Source organism: Pelobates fuscus, chromosome 7, assembly GCF_036172605.1.
Source record: "Pelobates fuscus isolate aPelFus1 chromosome 7, aPelFus1.pri, whole genome shotgun sequence".
Classification (NCBI taxonomy): Eukaryota; Metazoa; Chordata; class Amphibia; order Anura; family Pelobatidae; genus Pelobates; species Pelobates fuscus.
In genome coordinates, this window is record NC_086323.1 from 11,801,397 (window position 1) to 11,820,758 (window position 19,362).

At 45.3% G+C, this 19,362-nt stretch overlaps 1 protein-coding gene across 1 annotated transcript in view; it reads left to right on the top strand.

Moving 5' to 3' along the window:
* Positions 1-6,955: 6,955 nt before the first annotated feature.
* LOC134569100 (HORMA domain-containing protein 1-like) overlaps positions 6,956-19,362 on the top strand; it is an 83,414-nt gene continuing 71,007 nt past the window's right edge. Inside the window, exons 1-2 of the mRNA XM_063428002.1 lie at positions 6,956-7,006; positions 12,893-13,037. Of these exons, the coding sequence (XP_063284072.1) occupies positions 6,956-7,006; positions 12,893-13,037 (196 nt within the window). The remainder of the gene's footprint in view (positions 7,007-12,892; positions 13,038-19,362) is intronic.

Consider the following 19,362-nt stretch of genomic DNA (forward strand, 5'->3'; position numbering starts at 1 on the left):
AGATTAATAACTAAGCCTCGTTTCTATTACATTTAGAATGGGACAAGCAGAATCTTCTAATCAAGCCCAAACATGATTTGCGAACAAGGGGGAAAAATAACAGAATGAGTAGTAGTTCTTCCACAAACACCACAACAAGTAACAATTTAAAATGGGGTGGAGGCAGTGGCGTACATACCGGGGTCGCGGCTTCGACCGGGCCCGGCCCACCAGGGGGCCCGGCCGCCCTGCGACCCAGGTATGTACCCACAGGGCCAGCCTCTTCTGCTGGGGGGCCCAGGAGCCGGCCACCTCCGGGCCCCCCGAGGCCCTGCTGTCACCCGGCTGGCTGGCGGGCACGCGAGGGAGCACTGTCCCCTGGGTGCTCCCTCTTCAGCTCCCTCGCGCACCGCACTGAAACCGGAGCCGGAAGATGACGTCATCTTCCGGCTCCGGCATCAGTACGCGGCGCGTGAGGGAGCTGAAGAGGGAGCACCCAGGGGACAGTGCTCCCTCGCGCGCCCGCCAGCCAGCCGGGTGACAGCCTGGCCAGCAACACCACTGGACCCCAGGGAATCCCCCAGCTCTCCCACAGGTAAGGAGGCTGGGGGGATTAAATAAAACAAAAAAAAAAACGTTTGAGTGTGTTAGTGTTAGTGAGTGTGTGTGTTAGTGAGTGTGTTAGTGTTAGTGTGTGTGTGTCAGGGTACCTGAGGCCTCTACCTCTAAGGGAGGTAGAGACTTGGTGGTTTATCCATCCAGGCGAGCTGTTTCCTCCGTTCCTCGCGGTTCATCCAGCCACTTAAACACCGGCCGCGAGGAATCCACATCCTTTTCTAGCAGGACGCTCAATACGTGACGTCATGACGCTATCACGAGCGATCTGTCACTCAAGTGTCCGATATCCAATCGGCACTTGTCAGAGGCGTGCTTACCATCCGGAGCCAGGGTATTTAAGCTTGCTTCTCTCTTCAGCTCATTGCCCTGTCGTGGTTCTAGCTTGTCTAGTCACTCAGTGCTCTGGTATTCTAGTTTGCTCTATTTGGTTTTGACTCGGCTTGTTGTACTACCCTGCTTCTCTGTTATCCCTTGACCCGGCTTGTCTCTCGCTCATCTGTCTTCTCGTTCCCTCGACCTCGGCTTGTCTCTGACTATTCTCTATCACTCTCGGTACGTTAGTCCGGCCATTCTAAGGCCCGGTATACGTACCTTTCCACTCTTTGTACCCTGCGTGTTGGATCCCTGTCCCGATCCTGACATTACGACAGGGCCAATGGATCCTGCAGGTACAAACAGTCAGCTTGGTTCTTCTGATCCCAGGTTTGACGCCATGGAGCATAGGATGGATCAGATGGCTCTAGCACTACAGGCACTTTTGTCTCGTGCTAGTAACCCACCTGAGGAGACACGTACTCCTTCTATTTCTCCTGCAGTCTCAGGTCTAGAGGTAGCCACTGTAGGTGCTTCTTCCCGTATTACCCCACCAGTACGTTATGGCGGGTCACCGGAGAAGTGCCGTGGTTTTCTGAACCAGATTAGCATCCATTTCGAATTACAACCCCGCTCTTATCCTACAGATAGAGCGAAGATTGGATTTGTTATTACTTTACTCATTGAGAAAGCTCTGAGATGGGCCAATCCTTTATGGGAGAATGATAATCCACTAGTCTATAATTATAATGCCTTTGTAGCTGCGTTTAGAAGAACTTTTGACCCTCCTGGTAGAAAGGTCAATGCAGCTAGATTACTGTTGCGCCTTAGACAGGACAATCAAACACTTGTGGACTATGCACTAGAGTTCAGGTCCTTGGCGGCAGAAGTTAAGTGGAACGAACAGGCTTATATAGATGTGTTTCTGAATGGGTTATCAGATGTAATTCTTGACGAAGTCGCTACTAGAGAACTCCCTGAGAATTTGGAGGATTTAATTTCTTTTATATCTCGTATTGATGAACGCATAAGAGAGAGGCAGAACACTCGAGATAGGACCCGTAGACCCTCCTTTAAACTAGCGCCTACCTTTCAAAATTCTGAGTTCGAGGACTTACGTATTTCTGAACCTATGCAGATAGGCAGTACTCATCTCACAGAGAGAGAGAGACAGTACAGAAGAAGGGAGGGTTTATGTATGTATTGTGGAGTCAGAGGACATTTACGCCTAAATTGTCCTAATCGTTCGGGAAACGCTCGCACCTAAGTTTCTCTAGAGGACAGGCCTTGGGTGTTTCTACTTTGTCCTCTATTCACAATTACAAAGAGTTCAGGCTTCTGTTACCCGTTTCTTTGAGGTGGGAGAAGGGAGTAGTAAAGACTATGGCACTAATCGATTCTGGAGCTGCTGAGAGCTTTATAGATCAGGGTTTTGTTGCCAAGCATGCTATCCCATCCCAGTTAAAAGAGACACCACTGGCTGTCGAGGCCATCGATGGTAGACCGTTACTTGAGCCTGTTATTTTCCATGAGACCATACCGATTAACTTGACTGTTGGCATCCTGCATAAAGAGGATATATCCTTAATGCTCATTTCTTCTCCGTCTATTCCCATAGTCCTGGGGTACTCCTGGTTGAGGAGACACAACCCTATTATTAATTGGGAGTCAGGGGAGATAGTTTCGTGGGGAGAGAATTGTCAAGAAAAATGCTTGCGGAAGGTCTTACCTCTCGGATTAACTAATACATCGAATACCTCTGACAATCCTACAGAGACACAAATTCCGCCTCAGTATCTAGATTTAAAGGCAGTATTTGACAAAAAGAAAGCCGATACCTTACCCCCACACAGGTCCTTTGATTGCAAAATTAACCTACTCCCTGGTACCATGCCTCCCAGAGGTCATGTATACCCATTATCTATAAAAGAGAACTCAGTTCTAGAGGAGTATATTCACGAGAATTTAGACAAGGGATTCATCAGGAGGTCCTCCTCCCCTGCCGGGGCTGGATTTTTTTTTGTTAAAAAGAAAGATGGTTCTTTGAGACCTTGTATTGATTATCGAGGCTTGAATAAGATAACCATTAAAAATGCCTACCCGATTCCCTTGATCACCGAACTCTTCGATCGTTTGAAGGGCTCTACAATTTTCACCAAGTTAGACCTCAGAGGGGCATATAACTTGGTGAGAATCCAGCAGGGACATGAGTGGATGACGGCATTCAATACTCGATATGGTCACTATGAATATACTGTTATGCCTTTTGGGTTATGCAATGCGCCAGCTGTATTCCAGGATCTGATAAATGAGGTTCTTAGGGAATTTCAGCAAGATTGCGTCATTGTATACCTAGATGATATACTCATTCATTCTAGTGAGATTGAGACTCATCACAAGCAAGTCAGGAGGGTTTTGCACAAGCTTCTCCAGCATGGCTTGTACTGCAAGTTGGAGAAATGTAGCTTTGATCAAACCCAGGTAACCTTTCTCGGCTATGTGATCTCTGGGGAGGGATTTAAGATGGATCCGGATAAGCTCCAATCCATTCTAGAGTGGCCTTTACCCACAGGTCTTAAAGCCATACAGAGATTTATTGGTTTTTCTAATTATTACAGGCGCTTTATTAAGGGCTATTCTTCCATTATCGCACCTATCACTAATATGACCAAACAGGGGGCTGATACTAAGAATTGGACTACTGAAGCTCTCCTTGCGTTCAAAACTCTCAAGGAGCTTTTCGCTTCCGCTCCAATTTTAGTTCACCCCGACACTTCTCTGCCTTTTCTACTTGAGGTAGACGCATCAGAGACTGGTTTAGGTGCTGTCCTATCTCAAAGGTTGGGGGTTGATAAACCATTACATCCATGTGGATTTTTCTCTAAAAAATTGACCGGTACTGAAAGCAGATATGACATTGGTGACAGAGAATTACTAGCGGTTATCAAGGCTTTGAAAGAGTGGAGACATTTATTGGAAGGTACATTACATCCTGTTACCATTCTAACTGACCACAAAAATTTGTCTTATATCGGAGAGGCTAAGCGGTTGTCCTCCAGGCAGGCTCGTTGGTCGTTGTTTCTTACCCATTTCAATTACGTTCTGACTTACAGACCTGGGTCAAAGAATTCTAAAGCCGATGCGCTATCTCGCCAATAAGAGCCCTCTGCTTCAGTTGAACCACTTATGTCCTCCATTGTACCCAAATGCAATATTATTGCTAATACCAGTCTCAAAATTCATTCTCCGCTACTTGACCAGATCTTGAAGTCACAACATCTAGCTCCCGGAAACACTCCTGAGGGAAGAAACTTTGTTCCTCCTGAACTTCAACTGGAGCTCTTACAATGTTTTCACGAAAGTAAAGTAGCTGGTCATCCTGGTATTCGCAAGACATACTCTTTGATATCCAAGGATTTCTGGTGGCCTTCACTTCGAAAAGATATTGAGGAGTTCGTCGCAGCTTGTGAAACTTGTGCCAAAACTAAACTACCTCATGCATCTCCATGTGGCCTGTTACACCCCTTGGACATTCCTGAGAAACCTTGGTCCTGTTTATCCATAGACTTTATCGTTGATTTGCCTGCTTCCAAGAGACAGACTGTTATTCTCACGGTGGTGGATAGATTTACTAAGATGGCCCATTTCGTGCCATTACCTAAACTTCCGACTTCTCCTGAATTGGCGGAGATTTTTGCAAAAGAGGTTTTTCGCCTACATGGGATTCCTTCAGAGATTGTTTCTGATAGAGGCTCTCAATTTGTCTCACGTTTCTGGAGATCCTTTTGTTCTCAAATGGGCATCAAATTGAACTTCTCCTCGGCCTATCACCCTCAGTCTAACGGAGCTGCTGAACGTACCAATCAAAAAATCGAACAGTATCTGCGTTGCTTTGTTTCCGAACACCAGGACGATTGGGTCGGTCTGATTCCTTGGGCGGAGTTCGCACACAATAACCTTGTTTGCGATTCAACTCGCTCTAGCCCTTTCTTCATGAACTATGGCTTTCATCCTTCGATTTTTCCTTCGGTTTCCTCTTCTCAGGGGATACCGTCGGTTGATGATCATGTCGCCAACCTGAAGAAATTATGGGATCAGACTCGGCAAATTCTGTTACATAGTTCCTCGTTGTTCAAGAAACACGCTGACAAGCATAGAAGAGCGGCTCCTGTTTTTGTTCCTGGGGATAGGGTATGGTTAAGTACTAAGAATATTCGACTAAAAGTTCCATCTATGAAATTTGCTCCTCGCTACATAGGCCCTTACAGGGTTCTCACTCGTATCAATCCGGTTGCGTATCGCCTTGCTCTGCCACCTGCCTTACGCATTCCTAACTCTTTTCATGTCTCCTTGTTGAAACCCCTTATTTGCAACAAATTCTCCTCTAAGGTCTCCTCGCCTCGTCCTGTTCAGGTGGAGGGTCGGGAGGAGTACGAGGTAAGCTCCATCGTTGATTCCAGAATTTCAAGGGGAAAATTGCAATATCTGGTCAACTGGAGGGGATATGGTCCTGAGGAGAGGAGTTGGGTACCTCAGGAGGACGTTCATGCTTCTCGCCTTCGCAGAGCATTTCACCTCCGCTTCCCATCTCGCCCCGGTTCCTTCCGCCCGGTGGGCGTATCTGAGAGGGGGGGTACTGTCAGGGTACCTGAGGCCTCTACCTCTAAGGGAGGTAGAGACTTGGTGGTTTATCCATCCAGGCGAGCTGTTTCCTCCGTTCCTCGCGGTTCATCCAGCCACTTAAACACCGGCCGCGAGGAATCCACATCCTTTTCTAGCAGGACGCTCAATACGTGACGTCATGACGCTATCACGAGCGATCTGTCACTCAAGTGTCCGATATCCAATCGGCACTTGTCAGAGGCGTGCTTACCATCCGGAGCCAGGGTATTTAAGCTTGCTTCTCTCTTCAGCTCATTGCCCTGTCGTGGTTCTAGCTTGTCTAGTCACTCAGTGCTCTGGTATTCTAGTTTGCTCTATTTGGTTTTGACTCGGCTTGTTGTACTACCCTGCTTCTCTGTTATCCCTTGACCCGGCTTGTCTCTCGCTCATCTGTCTTCTCGTTCCCTCGACCTCGGCTTGTCTCTGACTATTCTCTATCACTCTCGGTACGTTAGTCCGGCCATTCTAAGGCCCGGTATACGTACCTTTCCACTCTTTGTACCCTGCGTGTTGGATCCCTGTCCCGATCCTGACAGTGTGTTAGTGTTAGTGAGTGTGCGTGTTAGTGAGTGTGTTAGTGTTAGTGAGTGTGCGCGCATTCAAACCGCCCATAGGAAAGCATTACTCAATGCTTTCCTATGGACGTTCAGCGTCTTCTCACTGTGATTTTCACAGTGAGAATCACAGAAAATCATCTAGCGGCTGTCAATGAGACAGCCACTAGAGGCTGGATTAACCCTCAGTGAAACATAGCAGTTTCTCTGAAACTGCTATGTTTTAAGCTGCAGGGTTAAAACTAGAGAGACCTGGCACCCAGACCACTTCATTGAGCTGATGTGATCTGGGTGTCTGTAGTGGTCCTTTAAGTGTATGTGTTTATGCATGCACTGGCATACATACCGCGGTCGCACGGGTCGCAGCCCTGCGACCAGGTGCCCGCCGCCATGTGTTGCGGCCCCGGCCTGCGCAGAGTAAGCGCTCGCGCGGGGGGAGAGGGGGGCCCCGGATCAGTTTTCGCACCGGGGCCCCATGGGTTGTGTGTACGCCACTGGGTGGAGGGGTTTTGTCCATGACACTCTTGTCCAATGAACAGGCTGACAGGATTTCTTCTCTCACTCTACCTATATGCCTTTCCAGTTTCCCACTGTTTTGCAGTTCATGAACTTGTTCATGTCCAATCCCAAGCCAGTTCCAATCTCCTAGTAACAGCTCAACAGCACTGTCATGTACATCAACATTTCAGCATCAGCATCTATTTCTGTGGCAGTAGTGAAAAACATGCCAGTCTTGAATCCTTTTACATAGTACCTGACGTCATTTATACTTGCAAAGTGCTATTTCTTTGTTTTGATGTATTACAGGCCGTTTGTATTAGTACAAAGCCATGGCTGCCCTGCAAAAGATAAGATTTCCTCAGATCCAAGAAACATGTGGGGTAAGATGCTGATAAGACTCTCTGCCTATTCCTTAAGTTTCATTTAGTATGACTCTTTACTTGCTTTTTCCTCTTGCTTAATTTATCTTCTCTCACTCTCTTTATACATACCAATCCGCTTTAGTATTATAAATCTGAGGTTAAAACTATTTATGCAGAATGGTTGACCTGGTGGGGAAATGACTACTTGCATATTTAGACATACGTGGTGGCAAGTTCCTTGCTCAAGCATACTTACAGGGTAAAGCAGGTATGAGCAGCAGCTGTTTCTGGTGTCAATAGATAGACTCTCCAGCTGTGGGAGTTGTGCAATTTTCATTATTTTACACCATTTTGTGGAGCTAACATCTGGCCACCCATCTTCCAAAGAAGTAGAGTAGAACTGATCCCATTACAAAATTTTGCTATTTGGTTCCCCAACTATCACCATACATTTTTTGTAACTAAATAGTTTATTTTGGCGTATTATTTACTTATCACATATTTGTTACTGATTAGTAACAGCTAGCAGCTTTGGCTTGTGAATACCAACAGCTTCATACTTACCATCATTTTCTTTTCCTTGTTATTTTCCACCACATCATTTACATATGGGTAGCTTGCCGCCTCTCAGCAATCAGGTCAAGATAATTAATTGAAATTTGCATGTTAGTATATTGTGTGTGATTCCCACCACAAGTCTGGTGACTAGCTTCTTGATCCGGAGACAAAAAAAAGATAACTTGTGGGAACTAAATATACTGCCATGGGAAATAACCATGAAAAGAAAATAACAGTAAATTTGTATACATTTTCTGTTTTCCTGGTTAACCATGGCAGCATTTACATGAGAGTAGGAGGGAAAACAGTGCTATATGCAAAAACATGTTATTCTGAACACAAATATGCATTTGGAAATAATGTACGTTCAAAATTATCATCAAAAGAAGCTAAACGTTCCGTAAATTCCAGGATGAATCATGACTAATACTTCCTGGAGATGCAGCTGTCCAAGATACAGACAGGTTTAGTGGAGTGTACTTTCACATATTTAGGGACTGGAAAACCTTTGGATGGGTTAGCTCTTGCAATAATGGCGACAATCCAAGATCTATAAGTGGAAACAGAAGCAGATTCTCCTTTATGAGAATCAAAAGGCAGGACTAAGCGGTGAGAAGATTTCCGACAATTTGACGTTCTACAAATAAAGATCTGAAGGCATTGGACTAAGGCCAAGATATGCCATAGATTTTCTTCCCCTGTGGAGGTATCAGGAAATAGAGATAGAAGAACAACTTTTTGGTTTAAATTAAATTTAGTAATCACAGGAAGAAAGACTTCTACTGGTGGAAGAGAGTCAGGGTATTGTAAGAGGAGTTCAAGTTGCGGTTATATGGCAGTAAATGTAAAACCAAGGCGGCGTACCAGTTGGGGAAAGGCAGAGACGTAGTCAGGATAGCAAAAGGTTGGTACACGGGTTCTTAAGCGGTGAGTCAGGCAGAAATCAGGTAACAGGAGTCAACTAGTAAGGACAGAGGTAGAAGTGCTAATGGAGCACAGTACAACTGAGCACGGAGGACTGGGCAACTGGACAATATATAGATGGAAGAGAGACATACCCCTCACAGCATAGACACTCCCCCATGATTTCAAGTGGCTATTTACCTTTAAGGTTGATGTACTTCAGGGCACACGCCTAGCAAGTCATTCCGCAAGGGCACCTAAGGAGGTTGACCGCAAGGGAGAATCAAAGGCCACCTTAGTCATCCAAGAGAAGCACCATTCGGACCAGTCTATGAAAAACACCACACATGGAGCTGCTGAGTGTGCTGCACCTCGTGGAACAAGGGGAAAGACGCAGCAAGAGAGTGTGAGGTAAGCAGCGGGGCCCTATCAAAGAGTAACTAGTGCTTGTAAAGTGGTGTATGGTTCTTGTCAGGGTTGGATCGCTGATATCCAAGATGTGGACCTTTAGTGATCTGTAGGCAAGGTGAACCTGCAAGCTCCAGCATGAAACATATTAGGTCCGAGAGGTAAGGACGGTCTACATGTGTTTTTTTTTTGTTATATACATTTTTAATACAATAAAGATTTTTCTACATCTAAATTGTAGGCTGCAGTTTCAATTTGTTAATAAGTATTTATAACTCTCAAGTTCCGATTTCTACTATTATGGGCTTTTTGTAACCATAATGGAAGACCTGTACCATGTGGAATAAGTGAACCAACAAAAAAAACAGTCCACAGGTTCTGGCTATAAAATGTGTATCGCCTGTTATGTGTTTTTCTTGTTTTATAATGCAGAGTTTTAGGACCTGCTTTCTGGCTGCATGGATCCCTTGTAAAGAAAGTACATGGAGGCAGCACAGGCAGAGGGGTCCTGCCTGGAAGAAGGTGTAAAGATAAATACTTTTGGCTACACCACTCACCTGGTACCCCTACGTCCCTAAATAAGCACAATATCAGTTACACATACTCAGACACTTCTGCCTGCTTTTCTGATGCTAGATGCTGTAGCCCTGCCCATTTCTAAATTATGTCACAAAGCCACACCCATGTCATGGCATCTTCTACGTAAAATCACATAATTGCTGACGCAATCCTGCAGAGTTTTGATTGGTACTGTACCCTTCATGGAATTAACCCAGAGGACGAGGTCACCCTCCTGGATGGTAAACGCGCTGCCCGTGCTGTTGAAGACTACAAGGCTGTTTCAAATTACCTGAGCAAGGTCTATGTAAGTGTGAAAGAAATACTTTTAGGCCAGTGTGCTATTATTCTATAATTCTATTGGCGGGAGTTCTGGAATCTGTAAAAGACTATACCAAACAGACTTAAACTGGTGGTAGGGTGCCAAGAGTCCACAGTGGAGGAGGAATCCAGTTTGTTGTCCTAGTGCAAAGGATGAGACACCAAAACCCTCACAGTAAAAGAGGTTGTCACTGGCAGATTAATAACTGGACAATTGTCAGAGCACTAGAGTATCCTCTGCACTGCAACCAGGCCCACCTCAGATTCCATCTACTGGCAGTTTTATGGCCAGGACTGTGCTTAACTGGCCAGTAGAACCCCTGGATACGTGCTACTGGTGTAGTCAAATGGGACAACTTCAACAAAAGTTCTCACATAATACTGCTGCTGGGACTGGACATGGCCTCACAATTGCTTCCTCAGGTAAAATAGCAGGAATATGTTGCACATCATGTTAATGACAATTAACAATTAATCCTAATGTGCCCCTGCTGCTGACAGGGGTAACAACATATTCCTGCTATTTTACTATATATATTTAGATATGGGACTCTCTATGCATTGGTGCACTCTCCCTTACTGATTACCAAATGTGTAGTAAGGGAGAGTGCACCAATGCATAGAGAGTCCCATATCTAAATCGGATTACAAATCCATGTATGGACTCAAACTCTAACCTGTCACCACCTATTGGAGTGGTGCTGTGGTCCACCTTATATGAGGTAAATCCTATACAAACAACCAGATAGGCTCACCATGTATTTGTAAATGGCCAGGTTGTCTGAGGACTGAGGGACACAGGAGCTATTTTGACTCTGTTTAAACCTTGAGTGACTGTTTAAACCCTTCAGTGACACTCATGCACTCTTTTAAAGGGACACTTCAGGCACCCAGAGCACTTCTGCCCATTGGAGTGGTCTGGGTGCCAACTCCCACTACCCATAACCCTGTAAGTGTAATTATTGCAGTTTTTTATAAAAACATGCGCATTAGGTCTCCCCGGCCGATGGGCGGGGTCAGTCTCTCCCACCGGCCGACGTAATGCAGAGGAGGAAGAAGCAGCGACGTGGGACAATCCCCCTTCAGCAACCATGGATTGGGAGGGAGAGGGGACCTGCAGTGCCAGGAAAACTGATTGTTTTCCTGGCACTGGAGTTTCCCTTTGAATGCTTTTAAAAATACTTAAATGGACACTATAGTCACCAGTACCACTACTGCTTAATGTAGTGTTTCTGGTGTCTATAGCATGTCCCTGCAAGCATTTCCTTTTTTTTCCATATATAATTTTTTATTGGAGTTTTATCAGAGAAATACAACGGGTATGTATACTTAAAAGTTTTGTAATATAATTCATGATATTTGTGCAGACATTAGACAGTCTTTCATACATTATACATCGTATAACGTCAACATGAGCGTAGGAGCAAGCATTAATAGACATTTGGATGCGTGCTCATCATTGGGCTTGTATGTTCTAATATAAAAAGTGGTTCGTTAGGTGTGCGGTATGCCCCCCTACACCTCTTAGTGCGGTACTTGGCAAGCGAGGTCTGCAAGTTTTGGTACATTTTTCATGGCATATGCTTTAGGGGTATATTTTTCATGGCATATGCTTTAGGTTAGTCATGATAGTGGTGAAGTATACAGAAACCATCTTTAGGGGAAACTTGGCAGTTAAATGGGGGGGGAGGGGGAAGGGTTGAAGAGAAACTGCTATGTAAATATTTGGGTTAAACCAGCCTCTAGTGGCTGTCTCATTGACAGCTGCTAGAGGCGCTTGTGTGCTTCTCACTGTGAAAATCACAGTGAGAAGACGCCATAGTCCATAAGAAAGCATTGTAAATGCTTTCCTATTAGACTGGCTGAATACGCGCGCGGCTCTTGCCGCGCATACGCATTCAGCCGAGGAGGAGGAGAGCTCCCCACCCGGCGCTGTAGAAAGAGGTACGTTTAACCCGTTCCTCTCCATCCAGCCCGGCGGGAGGGGGACCCTGAGGGTGGGGTCACCCTCAGGGTACTATAGTGCCAGGAAAACGAGTATGTTTTCCTGGCACTATAGTGGTCCTTTAAAAAAGTGGTTTCAATACAGAGATCATGCTCCTCCAGTCTCATTTCTCTGCCATTTAGGAGTAAAATGTCTTTATTTATGCAGCCCTAGTAGAGACTCACACAGCCTCCATACACACTTTCTGAAAAAGATTCTAATTCTTTTTAGCCTTTTTACTTAAAATGTGTGTTAAAGTTAGAATGTCTTATCTCCTGCTCTGTTAATTGCCTTTTAGAGCCTGCAACATGGTCATGTATGTACTAAAGTTCAATTAATAAAGTGGGAGATATGAAACTGATTAAAAATGAAACCATTTTTTAAATATATATATGATATGAGTCACAGACGGGGAGGTGTGGCTAGGTGCTGCAAAAAAAACCTAAAGTAATTTATCCCTTTAAACTCCAAGCCTTTTTTAGGCCAATCATTGTCTGCACTTTGTACATGTGTGAAAAAGCTTTTCTCTGCCAGAACAGGAGAGGACAAAACTTTATTTAATCTCTTATCAGCGTCAGATGTCACTGATATGTACAGTTCGATAGGCCAGACTCCTAGTGTTATAACAGCACTACTGCCATAGACTGTGGTGGAGAAGAAGCCCAGACATGCCAAAGCCTCCAGGAAGTATGTCCTACAAGCATGGGATACACACTGGAGCTTCCAGATGGAGAGACGTTGAACTCCAGGCTGGGAAAACTGCCTGAAGTTTGAGGTCAGCTAGGGAGTCAGAATTAATCCATGTTAAAGTTATATTAATCCCTGTCTAAGTGTCCTGCTGAGATCACAGGAAAAAGATTGGTAAAACTCTTTAGTTTATCCTGTCCTTATTGCTGAGAGGGAAGGGGCTACTCATATTTAATGCCGCCATGGTTAACTAGAACATAGATTTTATGGGACGTAAAAACCAATGCAGCATAAGATAGCAATTAAATTAAAAAACTGATCTGAGGTGACAGAATGACATTAGACAAAAATGAAAACATAAATATAGTAATTTAATTGTGAAATTTAAGCATAAAACTGAATGTGACTAGTTAAAGTACACCCATGTCCAATTATATGTGTGTCTCTAAAATAACATTTCTTTGCTTACATTCTTTGTTTGATAGTGGACCGAATTGTTTCCAGATAAAATAGAAACACTTGCTCAGTCTCTAGTGTTTGTAAAAAGAATGATGGCTATTTCGGTGTCTTGCATTACGTACCTACGTGGCATTTTTCCTGAAGATGCATACAGTACACGGTATTTGGAAGGTAATCTGCAGAGACCCTTGTGAAATATTTGCCTGGAATTATAAATAAAAAAATATCTTGAAATTGAATATATAATGGACTCTTAATTGGACACTCTATGCACCATAACCACTAACACACTTGCGTAGTTTACTGTGCAAAGAGCTTTCCATCCCCATCTGTCTTCATCCTGTTTGTTATAGTTATAGTCAACCCCATTGTATAGCGCTACGGAATCTGATGGCGCTATATAAATAATAAAATAATAATAATAATAATTTGAAAAGTCTCCCCACCACATTGTGACACCATGGAGGGAAGCTATATATTCCCCTGAATTTACAGTGTGCACATGATGTACAGGTCTTAAGTGATTTGCACAGCTTTACCTTTTCAGCAAAGTACATTGATAATGTATTATCTGTACAATGCATTTGTCTGGTGTTTGTCTGTAAATGATATTAAGAATTTCTGGCTACAATTCTACCAAACAAGGCCACAGTTTAATATTTTTGGCTAAACGTTTCAAATGATTTAAAATTTTTAGAAATATATTAAAATGTTGATATTTTTTGATATATTAATAACTTCTTTTTTTTTTAAACTTCTTATGTTGAGGAGGCAACATGGCACTCTTGGCACCATAACCAGTGCAGCACACTTTAATGCAAAAGAGGTGCATCCCATGATAATAGGGATTTGTGACCAAAGACAATGCATAGAGGCAGAGTAATTGGGGTCATTGGTAGCAGATTTAAAGTAATACTCCAGGCAGCAGCATACTATTTAACATTTTATAGCTTTGGCTTAACTAATTAGCTGCATTTTTTTTTTTTTATACATATTTTTCTTTTGTGAAAAAAATATTTGCAAGACAATATTGTCAAACAGTCATATCATTCAGTAGCATCAAGTAATCATTGTGTAGTGCTAGCAAACACTGTCTCATTTCTTATTTATGTAAAACACATAGGGGCAATTCTGCTAGAGGAAACTAGAAGAGCACGGCATAACTGTGTATAGATTGAAATAAATATGTTTTTCTAATTGGCCACTTACACTTTATATGCCAAAATCAAGCCTTCTGAGTGATTCTCCAATTAATGAAAGTGTCTTCCAGTATTCCAAATCCGTGTTCTCTCTCTGTGTAATGGACCATATACAGTTGTGCTTAAAGGACCACTCTAGTGCCAGGAAAACATACTCGTTTTCCTGGCACTAGAGTGCCCTGAGGGTGCCCCCACCCTCAGGGTCCCCCTCCCGCCCGGCTCTGGAAAGGGGAAAGGGGTAAAAACTTACCTTTTTCCAGCGGTGGGCGGAGAGCTCTCCTCCTCCGCTCCTCCTCTTCTCCTCCCTGTCGGCTGAATGCGCACGCGCGGCAAGAGCTGCGCGCGCATTCAGCCGGTCACATAGGAAAGCATTCATAATGCTTTCCTATGGACGCTTGCGTGCTCTCACTGTGATTTTCACAGTGAGAATCACGCAAGCGCCTCTAGCGGCTGTCAGTGAGACAGCCACTAGAGGAAATAGGGGAAGGCTTAACCCATTCACAAACATAGCAGTTTCTCTGAAACTGCTATGTTTATGAAAAAATGGGTTAACCCTAGAAGGACCTGGCACCCAGACCACTTCATTAAGCTGAAGTGGTCTGGGTGCCTAGAGTGGTCCTTTAAAATTTGCATACCGGGCGGCGGAGTTTGACAGGGAGACCGACCAGACGCGATTTCTGGCAGCTCCCGATATTCCAACACAATCTACTCATTATCCCACTTTGCGAACCCTGCCAGTCTCTTGAACATCGGGTCCAGGTAGAGGGACTCCTGCAGCACCACTCGATGCCATTTTTGTATACCCAGAAGCTGGCAAAGCTGAAATGCAGAACCAGGGCCTACCTGACACAGACAATCCCCGGTCTGGAGCAGTTCCTGAGTGGAGCCTACACCAATAGATTGGTAGACACGCTGCAGCACCAGCCCGCTAACGCCACACCAGCAATGGGGCTCCGATCCCAGAGACCCCAGCCAGGTACCTCGACCGACCAGCGAGTTATTGGAACCTTGCTTTAGCGGAAAGCCCCAACCAAGATAGCGGCCATGGACGGCTCAACAGCCTGTTACATATCACCTCAGGCCTCTTCACCAACGCAATCCACACAGGCAGGCAATCAACAGCCGACCACAGCAGCAATTGGAGGTACAGAACCTAGCACTAAGCAGGACCCAAAACACTTACAAACTATGCTGCAGGAAATCCAGAGCTTGCTGACCACTGACTTGCCTGGTCTCAAGACAAGTATGCAGCAGGTATCAGAAAAGATTAAGGCAACAGAGGGGGATGTCAGGGAAATCCGGGATGAGATGTCCACAATGCAGGACTCCATACTCCAACTACAAACTAATCAACAAACCTTGTTCGTGCAACTCTCAGCACAAGAAGACAGACACCGCCGCATCAGTGTGAAGATCAGAGGCGTACCATCGACAATCACAAAGGACGAATTGCCACACTATATATGGTGGCGACTCCTGGCCTCAATTTTACTACCTGTCACAGCAACAAAAAACGTACTCGCTGGGATCTACTGCCTTCCTACACCGGCGCAAACTGCAGCACCTGCTGCTGGAGATGTCATTCTTTGCTGTTCAGTATCCCAAGATAAGGGACATATCATGACCGCGTTGAGGGGTAAAACACCACTTTTATTTATTCTTCTACCAGGACCTAACTAAGTCCACACTACAATGGAGAAGGTCCCTAAACGCAGTCACCAGCTGCCTACACTTGGCATGGGTGGTCTATAGATGGGGACCCAAAAGCCCTTTTCTTCACTCACAGCGGGACAACTCACAAATTCACCAATGGCGCTGAAGCACATACAATCTTGTCAGCGCTGGGCATCAAGGAAGTGTCGGCTGCCACTTCTGACCACCATGCCACCCCACCATGGGACCCAGCCACCGTTGTACCATTCATGCCAAGGACAGAGCGGTCACTTGACTAACGCTAGTGATAAACTCACCTATTAACATTGGCTGGTAACCACCCTGAAATACCTTGTTTCCTTTTTCTGTTCTTTTTCTGTTTTGTTTTCTTTTAAAAAGGAAAGGGAAGGAGAGGGCGGAGCCTAGCAGCGAACCAGAGCGGCCACACTTTTCCGAGCTCTGCTATAACTTGCCCTAAAAGGCTATTTTTCTAAGGCTACCTGGCGAACAAACGGACTACCCACCCTGCCCTAAGCACCCACACCACTATGGGTCGAAAAAATAAAAAGCCTAAAGCGGACATAGGCATACCGAGCCGAGACATAGGCGAGATGCTCCGCAACACACAGAAGGCCGCATGGGACAAGATGGCGTCCCTCGAGGAAGGTTCCTCGTACTCATCTGACGACTTTTATGCCGAGCCAGAGGAGGGAGCTGCCCTCAGACTTCGCACGGGTCCCAGAACAAGCAACCCAGAAAATAGAGAACCAGTCACCGCCGCTCAGCTGAAAACAATGCTTGCGGAGCTGCGCGCCAACATAGCGGGAGACATGGCCCACATCCAAAAAGCCATGGAAGGCGCTACAACAAAGATCGCCCAGCTTGAGGTGGCGCGCAGTGCCCATGACTCGAGATTAACCAGGGCTGAGAAGAAGATTGAAGAACTGGAGCAGGCACAAGGTACCGCCATGAATAAGCTTGACGCTATGGAGGATGTGCGACGAAGGTACAACCTCAAGATCAGAGGGGTGCCGGAGATGCTGGAGACTTCTGACCTGCCACATTTCCTACGGCGATTCTTTGCTGCACTCATCCCTCACAAACAAGCGAAGGCAATTAAGCTCGATGGCGTGTTTCGCCTGCAGAAGCCCACGAGCGCACCGACAACCGCAACGCCAGACCTCATCGTGCGGTTCCAATCCCTGCAGGATAAGGCCCTACTCCTCACGGCGGTGAGAGAGAAGTCTTCATTGGACTTTGAAGGAGCAACGCTGCAAATCTTTCCAGATATCACCAGAAACACGTTAGCATGGTGCCGCTCCCTGCGTCCACTTCTGCAGCTCCTGCGAGCAAACAACATCTCCTATCGGTGGGGACACCCAAGAACAGTCCGATTCCAAGCAAAAGGAGAAACGTTCCGTGCGGGCACCTCGAAGGAGCTGGAAGAACAACTGGGTAAGCTGGGAATCCTAACCCCAAGCACAACCTCTGGTTCAGGACTAGCTCACCTAAACCCAGCCACAATCCCGGAATTTACACCCCGCACGGCCCAAGCTTCATTGTCGTCCAGAGACTTAACCTGACTCCAAGTCTGAGAATGCCGACAGGGAGACAACCTGGCCGAGAAGGCCTCTCTTTAATACGGGACATACCCAACTACACCACCGCTGTTACTTTCTACAGTCTAATGTTTATTTTAATTGTTGTTTGTTTGTTTTTTAATTGACCATCACTTATTGACGTGCTTTATTGTTTTTGCCCAGCTACTGAGATATTTTATCTCTATGCTCACTCCTAGACTAGGCTAATCAGAGCTAACCCCCGCTGAGTCATATGACCACACACTACCGGCGACCCCAACCTCCGGTAGGTACCCTGCTTAAAATCCCACCCAGATAATCATTTAGCGCCCTGGTCACTGCCAGAAATGCCCCACAGGTACTTTAATTACCCTCCCCCAAGAAAACTTAAGCAACTCGCAAACACCCTATGGGGTCACTAACCCTCTATGGGGGATAACACTACATGGTCTGTTTCCCGACGCTCACCTTTTTTTAGCTACCCCTGTGTAGCAGACCATATTTTATTTAAGCACACCCAACATGTGTCGCTCGCTTTACTGCGAATGCTGGTTCTCTTTGCTGTTGTTGAAATTATGAAGCTCCCCACCGGCTACTGTTAAAATGTCTGTTCCAACCGGGAGACGCACATGGGTGCTATACCTTTTATAAGTGTTCCGTATCAAATTATAAAAATGTGCAAGTTCCTCGCTAACCATAACAAAACGATGTAACACCTGTCTTTATATTGTCTATCACCGCTGTTGTGGCGATGTATACTTTTCTGTTAACCCTGGCACGCAAAAATAAAGAATTAAAAAAAAAAAAAGGAAAGGGAAGGGAAGGGGAAAAATAAAAAAGGGGACAGGAAAATGTTTCTGTGTTTATTGTTTTTATTATGGTTCTGTTCTGTCGCTCTAAACTGCCTACGTATTTTGCTTCAAGAAAACCTTTTAGACCATTGTGATATGACCAAACTCAATGATAGGATACGCACAAGGCCGGTTTGCTCCCACATATAAATCTGGAATACCATCAACAGGTACCCAAACCCCCCATCCCCATGGTTAGGAGTATCACCCTTCTAGAGTTGGCTATTAAGCCCCTCCATACGCCACTCCTTCTATTGAAGGGAACGTTATTCATGCATACTACTCATGCTAGCTCTTCTCTCAGGGCATCATTCAATATATTTTTATCTCTTCCGAATAACTCTTGATTGGAAATTGTTAACTATTAGCAACCCAGTATAAATGCCCACACATTTTCACACCCATCTCAGACCACTCTTATACTGTACCTAACCTGCATAGAATAAGACACGGTACTTACCTAAGTGTCTCTGTTACACTATTTTCCACCATATCCTCTAGGAAAATGTTCATAATAAATAATTCTTATAAGGCCCTGCCCGCTCTGCAATTAGGCTAAGAACACTCTGATTGGTTGGTTTAAGCCAATCAGAGTGCTCTTTGTCATTTTACACGGCGTGGGAAAATTCCAAAGAACTTTCCAATGCTGTGTAATTTGACTCATAACACTCTGATTGGTGGGCTTGGAATCTAACCAAGCAGCCACTGTAGGTCCCCCCTCTATTATCTTTATGGCCCCCACCCACCGCTCAAGGGTGGGGGCTGGGGGGGTGTCAGTAGGTCCTCCCCCTCATTATCTTTATGGCCCCCACCCACCGCTCAGGGGTGGGGGCTGGGGGGGAGGACAATAGGTCCCCCTTATTGTTATTTTGGGCCCCCACCCGCTGCGCAGGGGTGGGGGCCGGATAGTAGGGTTTTGTTTTTTTACAGTGGCTGCTCACTATTTAGTGGACATGCCCCTACTCGCAGCATAGCGAGTAGGGGCATTTGGGAGATTTTAATCTCCCTTATGCTGTTATGGGTGTCATATTGACCCCCATAGAGTGAGGGGAGACATGGGGGGTCTAGGAAGTGGTGGAGAGCACTGCTCCCTGCCGCTTCTATCTTTACATATTACAAGGAGGGAGCTGTGCGCCGGTAGCTCCCTCCATGTAATAAACTGAATGAACAAACTAACACTGATATTCAGTGTTTGTTTGTTCGTCTGATATTT